We start from the raw sequence: 13,059 nt of genomic DNA, 5'->3' as shown, positions 1-13,059 counted from the left end.
TTACAATTCCTTATCTTCTAATTTTAGAAATATTATTTCCTCTATCAATTCTCATCCTGAACCTCGCACCTATACCGAAGCCTCCAAACATGCTTTTTGGCAATCTGCCATGCAAGTTGAGCTTCAAGCTCTTGCTGCTAACAATACTTGGTAACTTACCCCTCTCCCTCCAGGAAAGAAAACTATTGGTTGTAAATGGGTATATAAAATCAAATATCATTCTGATGGCACTGTTGAGCGCCACAAAGCTAGAGTTGTTGCCAAAGGGTTCACCCAAGTTGAAGGACTTGATTTCTTAGACACTTTTGCACCTGTTGCTAAACTCACTACCGTTCGCCTTCTCCTTGTTGTTGCCACTACCAAAAATTGGGTTTTAAAACAACTTGATGTCAATAATGCCTTTCTTCACGGTGATCTCCATGAAGAGGTATACATGACCCCCCCCCCCCCCCCACCTGGCCTCTCTCTTCCTTCTCCCCAGCATGTCTGCAAGCTTCAACGGTCTTTGTATGGTCTTCGTCAAGCTGGTCGTCAATGGTACGCAAAACTTTCTACTTTTCTTTTATCAAATAAGTACTCTATCTCTGTTGCTGACCACTCTCTTTTTCTTAAATATAATAATGATAAACTCACTGTTATTCTTGTTTATGTTGATGACTTGGTCTTAACTGGTGATGACACGGAGGAAATCAATACAATTACTGCATCCCTTCACCATCACTTCAAGATAAAAAATTTAGGTAATCTCACTTACTTTTTGGGACTGGAAATTGCTCGCAACAGTACTGGTCTTCATTTAAGTCAACGCAAGTATACTCTTGATCTCCTTCAAGAAACTGACATGCTTGACTCTGCACCTGTGGCCACTCCTATGACTCACACCTCCCGTCTCTCTCCCGACCAAGGCTCACCTCTCGATGCTGATGCCACTTCCCAGTACAGAAGACTCATTGGACGTCTAATTTACTTAACCAACACGCGACCAGACATTGCCTTCGCTGTCCACAATTTAAGCCAATTCATATCTGCACCCACAACTCATCATCAACAAGCTGTCTCCCGTCTTTTGCGTTACCTCAAAGGCACCCCTGGTGAAGGACTATATTTTTCTCACACTAGTTCACTTCACCTTTGTGGTTTTAGTGACTCTGACTGGGCAACATGACCTACCACACGCAAATCTGTCACTGGATATTCCATCTACTTAGGAGACTCCCTAATATCATGGAAATCAAAAAAACAGCCAACTATCTCCCGCAGCTCCTCTGAAGCCGAGTATAGAGCACTTGCCACCACCACATGTGAGCTACAATGGTTTTCTTACCTCCTTCAGGATTTACATCTTCCTCTCTCCCAGCCTGCAACCCTGTATTGTGACAACAAATCTGTCCTTCAAATAGCTTCCAATCAAGTTTTTCATGAACGAACCAAGCACATCGAAATTGATTGCCACCTAGTTCGTGAAAAACTTAACTCTGGTCTCCTCAAACTGCTGCCCATTACCTCTGCAATGCAAGTTGCTGACATATTCACCAAACCCCTTGCTTCCGCACAGTTCTCTACTCTCAAATCCAAGCTGGGTCTGACAAATATCTACTCCCCAGCTTGAGGAGGGGTGTTAACATATTTAATTTTCTATTGTAAATTATTGTGCTTTGTTTTTTTGGCCCAACTTTCCTTTTCTATTTTAGTTAGGTCTTAATCTTTCTCTTATATATACACCATGTATTTTACTCTTTAATACACAAGTGAATAAAAGTTTATTTTATATTTAGTTTTCTCTACAAGTAGGGTTTATCAAAACCTTTTTTTCATTACGATTACGTACAATTACGTACACTACATTAAAGCATCACATCAGGCAAGGAATATTCATCATCTTCATTTACTGTAATAGGTTGCATTGCTGGATATTAAAACGATTGTAAGGTTTATTTTGAACAACAATCGCTTCATCATCTCTTTACTTCCATGCGGCGGTGACGACAAATGTTGGCGGCAGCGATGATGATGGCTGGCGCCGACGGTGGTGGTCGCGATGGCTAACACTAGTGCCGGTGGTGGTGTGGGCGCTAGCGGAGAACATGAACCTTAAAATGGCCGCGTTAGGTCAAATAAATTTGGGGCAAAAACGTGTTGCGCTAGGTTACGGGGGATCAAGGACGCCTTCGGATGCAACGATGCATCGACCTGCGCAGCGTCACGGTACGATCCGCTCCAACACCGATCCGTCGGCCGAGTCACCTCGGTTTGGGTCCCAAACTCGCACGAGACAGTGATTTTGCGATTTTACTCGCGATTTCTACTACATTGCTTGTCACACCATATTGTATGGGATATTTATCAATGTTTAGTTGTTAAATAAATGTATTCTACATTTTTTTCACATTTATTTATGCATATACAATTGAATAGTATTTTCTACTTATCAATCCTATTTATATATCTAGTGTTAGAACAATTATGGATGAACAATCGGTACTACAATCACCAATGTGGTAAAGTTAATATTATTTTATTGGAGTTGTGGGGCCTGTGTTGAATATATTAAACATTGGTTGGCACTGTCTATTCAAACCTAACCTATACATTCTGTCTAGCATGTTCATTTATTCCTTGGTCTTGACATGTCATGATCAATTCTGTTACCGTAAAAAAACAGACAATCACTCACACTTGAATTTCTCTAAAGAAACACTCTTCATTGTAATTCTCTCTATTGTATTTCTTTCTATGGTGCATCTTACAAATGAGAGAGCATCCTTTTTATAGGCTTTAGGAAGCTCTTCTAGAAAGATCTACATTATGACCTTAAAATCCCACTAACAACATAATTAAAATTCCACTTCCAACTTTTGACCTTTCACCTATCCAAACCCTCATTCCATAATATTCTAGTAACTTCTAATTTTAAAATCCACAAACTAACATTTAAAGTTTATTCAACAAAACTCCCCCATAAACTTAAATGTTTCTACCATCCATCATGCCAATCATCTTCTTGTATTTGTCGAAAAGTACTTTCAGTAGCAGTTTTGTGAAGATATCCGCAACTTGATCCTGACTTGCCACATGCACTAATTTCACACTTCCTTTCTTCACATGATCACGGATAAAGTGAAAACGAACGTCAATGTGTTTGCTTCTTTCATGGTTCACTAGGTTCTTTGCCAACTCAATTGCTGATTTGTTGCCTTCATAAAAGAGTCAAGGTACTCCGAGTTGATTTTCATTGACATTGAAACAGTTTCATTCGTATCATTCATATTTATGACAGTGACTTCTTCAGGCTGCAACCAAAAAGTGGCTTCTTCAGGCTGCAACCAAAAAAATAACATTGCATTGTAAGAATTGGCCATTGCCTACCATTAACAAATAGCACAAACAAGAAAGATTGCTAAAAACTAATTGCGGGAACAAACAATAAAACCATCTCACATTGGGCACGTCAGTATTTTGCCTGCGGAATATATCTACAGATCCAAGACTTCCATTGCTAGAAAATTTTATTCCCTCCTCAGTGAGGGAAATCACAACTACAAATAGCAGATTTTATAGGCATCAAATAACAGATATCAGAAAAAAAAAACAAATAACAGATAACAGAAACAAAAAACAGATAACACATTAATTACCAATTTTGCCAAAGTCATTAATATGATAGATGATCCTATAAAATTCAGAGGATGGCATGTTAATAGTGGCTAGGTATTCCACATCCTTGGTCTCATCTTTATAACGTCGCGGGCTGAGATCCTCCTCGCTCATCTTAAATCTAAAAATTGTATTTCCCCTATAACAAAGACGTCAATTCATAATTCATTCGTCAGTCAAACGTATCAGGGCTTTCGTACGAATGTTAATTTCACAGTGTCGCAGCTGTCATTGGCTCTCATGATGATGATGTCATCATCATTCGCACAGTTCAGCAAAAATCAACAAAGTTGTAAGAATCCACATCCATGTCCATCTTCCTCTGGCAACTGTAGTGGTTAAACTCATTAGGTCCGACGAAAAGTGTGACGATTAAATTATCGGAATCTACAACCTGGAAGGATATTCCAGAAGAAGAGCACATGAAGCTGGCGTTATCGACGAAATTGTTGATGATAGCCGAAACCTTCTTCAAAATCAATCCTTTCACACGGAGTTTCTGTTGGGTCTATTAGTGTCTAAGTTCAAGAGGGGAGGGGTGAATTGAGCTTATAAAATTTTCGCAAGAGCACACAATTTTTCAGTATTCCAGAGGCAAAAAGAACAGATTGTTTTTACATGAAACAGATTGATTCTTCAGAGCAGTCTTAGCACAATTTGAATTTTGTTCAATGTAAAATTGTGATCAACAGAGAATTATGACAGAACCAGATCAGCTTAATATTGTGAGGATGAAGGATACAGCTATGCTTAGAAATCAACCAAAATTTACACAACACAAGATTTCAAGAAGTATGATCCTTTCTTAGGTTTTAATGAATGGTCAGTTTGTTCACAATTCACTTAAACCATTATATGCAGCAACCTTGTTTATGATCAGAAAACTTTAACAAATTAGGAAGAACAGTTTTCGCTTAACCCAGAATTAACAGATTCAATTTCAAAAGAACAGATTTAGTTCTTGACAGAATTAAGCAAAAACCAGAAAAGAGTGCAGGGATGAGAATGCAAGATACACACGTTTTTATACTGGTTCACTCATACAGAGCTACATCCAGTCTCACCTTACCCCAAGGTGGAATTCACTAAAAACAGTGCCAATCACTTACAAACACAGCAGTTCTTGAACACTACAAGAACAACACACACAATGCTGAAAAACCCTATTTCAGCACACCTTGCACTCCAAGAAACCCTATCAAGGAGTGACTAACACTTATACCTTTACAAAACAGAATAAAGGAAAGATTACACCTGAAAAGAAGATGCAAGAACTCAAAACCAGTAGTTCAATTTGCTGCAGAACTGCACCAACACCTTCACCAAGATCAAAGGTTTCCTAGAACAAGCACACTTGAAAATCTCTTTGGAAAACCTTTCAAAAACTCTTTCAGTCCTTCTTCTCACATGGAAATTGTTTGATCTCTGTCAAAAGCGTAATTCCTCAGCACTTCTTCATGTGAGAGAGACTTTTCTTTATATAGAAAACAGTTTCTAACTTCTTTTCAAAAAACAGTTGAAAAGCAGTTATGAAAACAACAGATTCAGTTTTGAACTTAACAGATTTATTTTGTGAAAACTGCCAACTCAGCTTAACAGAAATAACTGTCTGAGTGGTACCTTTGGTGCCCTAACTAACTTGTGAAAAACCTTTCAGCAGACCAAAGAATAAACCTGTTCTTTCACAGTAAAACAGATTAAAGTATAACAAACAGGCCAGCTCAGCTTAACTGAAATAACGAACTGAGCTTTCCCTTGGTGTCTTAACAGAAATTTAGAAAAGCCTTTTAACAGAGAAGAAATAAACAGATTCTTTCTCCATAAAACAGATTTATTTGTGTACTGTTTTAAAACTGTTAAAAACATTTTAAAAAGCTTTTCAAAACTATTTAACAAAAGCCTTTTTAACAGAGAAGAAATAAACAGATTCTTTCTCCATAAAACAGATTTATTTGTGTACTGTTTTAAAACTGTTAAAAACATTTCAAAAGGCTTTTCAAAAACGATTTAACCACATCATGTGCTTGATCTAGACTTGGTTAGGCATCTAGGATAGGTTACACAGCAAAAGGCAATCATACACACTTACAAGCCTAATTACAAAAGAATCTAAAAACCTATTACAATCTTCAAAGCACTCAAGCCATTTTCTTCATCAAACACACATCAAGCCTTGGTAGGGAAGAAGCTTCCTCCAACTTCAACAATCTCCCCCTGTTTGATGGAGACAAATTCCCTTGCTTTGCACAGCTTTGAAGAAAGATCATGACCAAATCTGTACAGAACTATATACAAAGAAAACAGGTGTTAAAGCAGAACAACAGATTTAGAAATGATATACCTGCAGATTTAACATCTGAATTATATCAGCAGCCACTGTGAATATCATCTGCAGAACCTGTACCAGGCTATTCTTAGGTTGTTCTCTAGGCTATTCTTCTCCCCCTTTGGATTCATCAAACAGAATGGGAGCACAAAATACCACAGAAACAATAATAGCCATACATAACAGTTCAAATAAAACCAATAAACCATAGAGGTTCATTCCATACTCCAACATTTCAACAAAATACATTGAAGCCTTTCAATCTTATGCTTAACAGTTCTCCGGCAAAACCATCATTATAGGATAATACAAATAGTACTGATAAGATAAAGGACCTCGGGCACACTTGTAGTCCCCTGAGGCAGGTGGGAAATAAAACCTTACATATCGCATCTTAGCAGCCTCCTTAGCAGCCTCAGCCTCGGTGATCTTATATTCAACGAGAACCGACATCTCATTTAACAGAATGATAGAAACTGTTTTAGACAAGGTTGTTGCCTTCATAAAAGAGTCAAGGTATTCCGAGTTAATTTTCATTGACATTGAAACAGTTTCATTCGTATCATTCATATTTATGACAGTGACTTCTTCAGGCTGGAACCAAAAAGTGGCTTCTTCAGGCTGCAACCAAAAACATAACATTGCATTGTAAGAATTGGACATTGCCCACCATTAACAAATAGCACAAACAAGAAAGATTGCTAAAAACTAATTGCAGGAACAAAGAATAAAACCATCTCACATTGGGCACGTCAGTATTTTGCCTGCGGAATATATCTACAGATCCAAGACTTCCATTGCTGAAAAATTTTATTCCCTCCTCAATGAGGGAAATCACAACTACAAATAGCAGATTTTATAGGCATCAAATAACAGATAACAGAAAAAAAAAATAACAGATAACAGAAAAAGAAAACAAATAACAGAAAAAAAAACACATTAATTACCAATTTTGCCAAAGTCATTAATATGATAGATGATCCTATAAAATTCAGAGGATGGCATCTTAATAGTGGCTAGGTATTCCACATCCTTAGTCTCATCTTTATAACGTCGCGGGCTGAGATCCTCCTCGCTCATCTTAAATCTAAAAATTGTATTTCCCCTGTAACAAAGACGTCAATTCATAATTCATTCGTCAGTATCAAATGTTGTAAGAATAAAAGGGTGTTATTTTGACTTGTCTCACATTATCAAATGTTGTAAGAATGACTTGAAAATCAAATAAAAACGTGATAGTGAGATATCATTTCGACGATCCTTACACTATCAAACAATAAGAAGACATAAAGAAACCGTGAAATTATAGGAAAATTATGTAAAAATATGTTATGAGGTGTTATTCTTATGAGTCTCACACTATATATCATACCATGAAAAATGTGAACATCATATAGAAGTGTGATATGTAGTGTTATTCCAGCAATCCTTACACTATAATTAAGACCATGAAATGACACAAAGGTCATCTAGAAGCATGATAAGGGGTGTGGTTTTGTTTTGATGATTATATGCTGATAATACCATTTATCAAAATATTTATTTTTATAACTTTTCTATTGATTTTGTTTTAAGTAGGTAGTAACATAAACTTATTTCTAATTTTACTTGTGTAATTTTTTAAAAGTATATAAAATAATTTTTCTTGATAGTAATAAAATAATTAAAACATTTTTATTTTATGATTTTTCAATATTTTAATATTGAAAATAATTTCCCAATACTATTATTTTAATATTTTTTCATATTATATTTAATTTTAAATTTATTTTTTATTATATATTTATTTTTAAACTCATCACAAAATTTATAGAACTCTAAGAATTGTTAAACTATATTTTTTATAAAGATTACAATTGATGAATTCAAGTACTAATTCTTAAATTCGTTGCAACATTACACAACCTAATTCTTCGTTTTCTTGGAATTTTAATTATGCTTGCTTAAAATAGTTATAGTTTGTAATTCAAGTTTTTTACAATATAAAAAAGACAATTTTTTTAAGAAAATAGTTTGGGTTAGAATCAGAATTTGCTGTAATTTAAGCCTAAATTGTATAAATTCACCTAACTTTCACCAACACTTTCAACACCTAATCAACTCGACAGTATAGTTGGTAGGTACAAATATAGTTGGTCTACAAATGTAATTTATATTTAGTTTTATTAATAGCAAAAGAATATGTAAAACAAAAAATTTATATATAACGATAATTCATATTTTTTATATAACAACGTTATAACTTTCAATCTTATTATTTTAATATATTTTTATATCATTTAATTTCAAAACAAATATTAATATTGGAAAACATGATCAAACTCTTCTTTAGCAATATTTTTTTTACATAGAAGTCCGACAAATTAGCAATCTCTAAGTTTTGTTGAATACTAATGAGTAAATTCTGTTGAAGAAGAAGTGCACAGTAAACATTATTAAAAGAAATTTTATTCCAGTTTCGGAGTTTAATTTTCAACCTTTTTAACTTATGTTGCAAAATAAACATAGGACAACCGACAACCTTATTAGCCCAAAAATCATGAATAAACTTCAGACATAAAGTGTCCTAAAGCCACAGAGAAAAGAAACGAAAATTTGTTAACCTTACTCAAAGAATTACTAGCAAGACTAACAAAAATAGAGGAATGATCCAAATAGTTTTTAACAAGAACCTGATAAGTACAAGAATCTCATTCATCCATACACACTCAATTACATAAAGCCCTATCCAATCTTTTATGAATTTTATATAACTCTCTCCTTCTATTACACTAAGCATAACAAGATTCAGTAAAGAGTATACAAAACAAAAAAAAACTTTTTTTTTTCACTCTCTTGTATTCAATTGAGGATGATATATTGACAACATACTTCACTATATAACCTCTAATTGATGATATAAAAAAATTATATTTTTATCATTTCATAAAAAAATTGAAATTTTAGAAAAAAAAAAAAGTTGTAGAGTGTAACCAGGTTATATATATATATTTTATTTTTTTTCTATTCCAATTCTATTTAGTTGATTGATTGCATTTAATGTCAATCAGTTGATATCATAGTTATTTATTTTGGTTTATAGCTATCTTTGGATTGATGGTGTGCTATGATTCATTCATTTGTAGGGAAAGTTGGACCGGTTGGTTGTGGGCTACCTAATTTGTTTTTATTTTAGAAAATGTTTTCTGGAGTACACTTCATGAATTTGGTAAAAGGTGTTCCAGAAAATATAATCCAAAAATCATTTTAAAATAATAAAATTGTTTTTCTCAAAAATTGATAAAAGTTTTTCCTGTTGAGAAGCAGCAGAGAATAAAGCTGGTTCGGGTGACTCAAACCCTCAATTAAATATTTTTGTATTTTTGTTGGTAAAAATATGTATTTCTCTAATCCTCTTCATTTCATAGGTAAAGATTTAAAGGGAAAGTTACTTGATGGTGGTGTTTTTATTTTTTGTCATTTTTATTTATTTATGTAATAATATATATAATAATATATATATAATAACATCTTTTATTTTTATTATTTTTTATCATAATTATTATATTATGATATTCATATTTTATTCTATGTGCTTTTTCTTCATATTTTTTTCTTTATAAAAAATCTACATTTTAATCAATCAATATAAAAAGTTTCAAAATATATAAATAAATATAATAATAAATTTATATATATTAAAATAATATTATTTTATATTTCGATAATATTAAATAACACGTATTTTTCTAAAAATAATTGTTTATCAGTATCAAAATAACTTATTTAATTGTGCGAAAAATAATTTAACATGTTTCAATTAATTCAAATCTACGTAAAAATACATTATATTTTATTAATTAAATATTTTTAAATACAAAAATAAATTTATAAAATTACATTTTACATTTTTAAACAAAAATAAAAAAATCTCATAATTATTTCATCACTCACAAACTATAAATTTTTTCATCACTCACAAACTATAAATTTTCTTCCTATTTCCATCCTCTTATATCTTAATCCACACGATCTCATTTTTTTCGAACTTTCTTTTCCCCTCCTCACAGATTCCTCACAGATTCACTCTCTGAAATGCTCCCACATAATCTCTTCAATCCACATACACACACTTAGAAAAGGTTTTAAGGTTGTGAATGAGATTATCGATATACCTATTCTGTCGGTCTTCATTCACAAACAAATCCTTCATCTCTTTAATTCTTTCTCTGTAGATCTTTCCCTCTTCTTCAACCACAACCAGTTTCAACGACTCAGCCACCGAGTCACTCGAGAACGATCCATCTTCTTCATCTCTGGGCACAGAATACCCCATCTTCTTCTCCTCCAACACTCGAGCATTTATCCCTTGATCTGACAAGAACGTTAACAGAACCAACGCTTTCTCGTTCTGAATACCCTCCACCACAGAGGTCCAACCGGAGTGAGTCAAGAACCCACCAACCGCCACGTGTTCCAATATCTTCAACTGCGGCGCCCAACTCCTGCACACAACCCCACGCGCCTTCGTTCGCTCCTCGAACCCTTCCGGCAACCGCAGCACATCTGGGTCAGACGGCCCGCGCTGAACCCTCAACACCCACAAAAAAGGAAGCTCCGATTTCTCCAAACCCAAAGCTATCTCCGTCACTTCTTCTTGCGTCGGTTTCGCTTCGCTCCCGAACGCCACGTACACGACTCTCCCACGCGCCTGCTTGTCCAACCACTCCTTCATCCACCGCCACGTCTCGTTGTCCTCGCTGCCGACAGGCGCCGTGCTGGGGAGCTGCCCTGCCGGGAGAACTGGCTTCCCGTAAATGTTCTCCAGCAGATGAAACCACTCCGGCTCGAACTCGGTGCAGCCTCGAACGACAGCGATATCGCAGTTCTGAATACTGGCACCGAAGCGGTACGTGTCGGAAACGCCGGTGTTGTTTTGGGCGGAGAGACTGTCGACGATTCGCATGATCTCGTAGTAACGGTAGGCGACGGTGGTGGGAAAAGTGACCCAGGGAGGAACAACGATGTACTCTTCAGGTTTTTGACGGGGTGAATCGTTGGCTGTGAGATAGGAAGGGGGTCCTATGAAACCCAGTACGGATGCAGTGAAAATGCTGTAAAAGGCGGTTTTGATGCCAAGTTTGGAAGCCACAGAAGCTGCCCAAAAGGGAACGAAGTCGTAGAAAAGCCAATCGGCTTTGGAAGATTCGAGAAAACGGGTGAAGGGTTGTTCCAAAGCATCGTAGGCTTTCTTCAGGTATTGAACGGCGTCGTAGGGGACGTCGGTGGTGGCCTCTGCGTTTTCTGGAAGGTTCTGGAGTTTGGGCAGTGGAAGCTTGACGAAGTTGATGAGTGTGGGTGAAAGTTTGGGGAGACGGTCTATGTTTCGTGGGGTGGATACGAAGCTCACACGGTGGCCCTTCTCAGCGATGAGCTTGGCTAGCTCAAGGTTTGGGATCATGTGTCCAAAGGCTAGCCATGGAAACATCACTATGTGAAGAACACTTTCCTTCTCTTGGAACATTTTTTCAGCTACTTCTTCCTTTTTCACTGGGAGTTACATTTTAACCAGAAACTAAGAGGATCATTTATAGCATTTCTGCAAGGAAAACTTTATTTTCAAATAGAAAATGATAATGATAAGTTATCAACTCTTATAATTGTATAAATCTCTTGTGATAGATTTAGAAATATATAGTAAAAGTTAAATTTATAATTAAATAATATGAAAAAGTATTAAAATAATAGTATTAGAAATTGTAATATAATGTATAAAAAATTGGAATTATTTTCTTTTCGAATGATAATACTCTTTAACAAACAATTATAATAATATAGTAATAATAATTAAAACCTTAGCATAAAAATAATAATTTACAAGATAGGGTTTAGGGTTTCAAATAATGCATTCTCACATGACATTTCAGTGGCAGTAGCTAGTGATGATTGGACAGTAATGATTGAAGAATCCGACAAGACAAATAAAATTAAAAAAATAGACACTTCTCACACTATGAATAGATTTATACATTAGGATTTAAATTGGTATTATATTTATAATATTTTTATGTTTATCAAATCCTAAAACAATAACGGATTAAATTCTATTTCTGCTGATCAAATTAATTAATAAAATATTAATATTTAAGTCGTCGATGTAGTCATAAATTAGTAACTAGTCACCAATATCGTGATTAATAAAAGAAATCATTTAACAAGTGAATAATCGGTCGTTTATGTTCTTTATTTGTGTTTCTTGAATATTTAAAATAATATTTTACAATTACAATACATTAGGCAGTGGTGTATATATTTTAGGTTTATATGATTGATTGCGAATGAAAATATGAATAATGTAAACATGATTTGATTTATGTTAGCATATTTTCATAGTAGTAAGTATAAAAAAAAGCCACATCATGTTGCATAAATTTTCATAATAAATGTTTAACAATTTTTTAAAAAGATTTTTAGCAATTTCACAGTAATAAAATTGGATTCGAAATAAATCACAAAATATTGATTTTGTTTGCTTTAGATGTTATATTAACTTAAAACTAAACTAAACTAAATGAAATCATATTTTATTTTATTTTTATTTTTATTTGGGTAATTTTTTTATAAATGCTATTTGCATCATTGGTCTTCTTTTGTAACATTCTAGACCAACATTGGAACCTTTTTGTTATTCAGCATCAGACTCTAACGTGACGAATGACTCATACTTGGACATGTTAAAACGTGACCAAAGTATATTAACTTAATTTAATTACGAGAGTCATTTCAATAATTTTCATAATATAATAATCTAAATAATAATAATTTTCTTGAAGAGAAATACAAGGTGAAATTCAAAAATGGAAACCAACCATTAATAATAATAATAATTTTTAGCTGAAAAGAATCATGGGCTTTTACTTTATGAGAGGAGACAATTGTGTTTCCCTATTTTGTCTTTGTTTTATATGATCATATATATATTAGAAAACGCTGGTTTACAATTTAAAAGATGATATATATTAGAAAATTAACTTTCAATTTATATAAATTTTATAAAATCGATTTATAAAATAAAATTTATATTCTTTTAAATATTGTAA

The 13,059-nt window shown here is 34.0% G+C and overlaps 2 protein-coding genes across 2 annotated transcripts; both read right to left on the bottom strand.

Moving 5' to 3' along the window:
* Positions 1 to 6,250: 6,250 nt before the first annotated feature.
* LOC137805998 (DNA sliding clamp PCNA-like) lies at positions 6,251 to 7,060 on the bottom strand. Its single transcript, XM_068605872.2, has 3 exons — positions 6,928 to 7,060; positions 6,723 to 6,820; positions 6,251 to 6,601 (listed from the first exon to the last, which is right to left on the bottom strand). The coding sequence occupies exons 1-3, from the start codon at positions 7,058 to 7,060 to the stop codon at positions 6,251 to 6,253; spliced, it is 582 nt and encodes a 193-aa protein (XP_068461973.1).
* Positions 7,061 to 9,791: 2,731 nt separating this feature from the next.
* Positions 9,792 to 11,623, bottom strand: LOC137808705 (UDP-glycosyltransferase 91A1). The gene has a single exon (XM_068609963.2). It carries the CDS (start codon positions 11,481 to 11,483, stop codon positions 10,074 to 10,076), a length of 1,410 nt encoding a protein of 469 aa, XP_068466064.1. The 5' UTR covers positions 11,484 to 11,623; the 3' UTR covers positions 9,792 to 10,073.
* Between the last annotated feature and the right edge of the window lie 1,436 nt (positions 11,624 to 13,059).

This window comes from Phaseolus vulgaris, chromosome 3 (assembly GCF_051622355.1).
Source record: "Phaseolus vulgaris cultivar YP4 chromosome 3, ASM5162235v1, whole genome shotgun sequence".
NCBI classification, from domain to species: domain Eukaryota; kingdom Viridiplantae; phylum Streptophyta; class Magnoliopsida; order Fabales; family Fabaceae; genus Phaseolus; species Phaseolus vulgaris.
The sequence above is the reverse complement of the archived record's forward strand: the minus strand, read 5'-3'. Positions and strand labels throughout refer to the sequence as shown.

Excerpts from the sequence above, each read along its gene's own strand:
- LOC137805998 (XM_068605872.2), bottom strand. The coding sequence starts at position 7,060 with ATGAGCGAGGAGGATCTCAGCCCGCGACGTTATAAAGATGAGACTAAG. Across the intron at positions 6,821-6,927 it reads TAATGACTTTGGCAAAATTG|TTGTGATTTCCCTCATTGAG; the intron begins GTAATTAATGTG and ends TGCTATTTGTAG. Across the intron at positions 6,602-6,722 it reads AAAATACTGACGTGCCCAAT|CCTGAAGAAGCCACTTTTTG; the intron begins GTGAGATGGTTT and ends TTTTGGTTGCAG.
- LOC137808705 (XM_068609963.2), bottom strand. The coding sequence starts at position 11,483 with ATGTTCCAAGAGAAGGAAAGTGTTCTTCACATAGTGATGTTTCCATGG.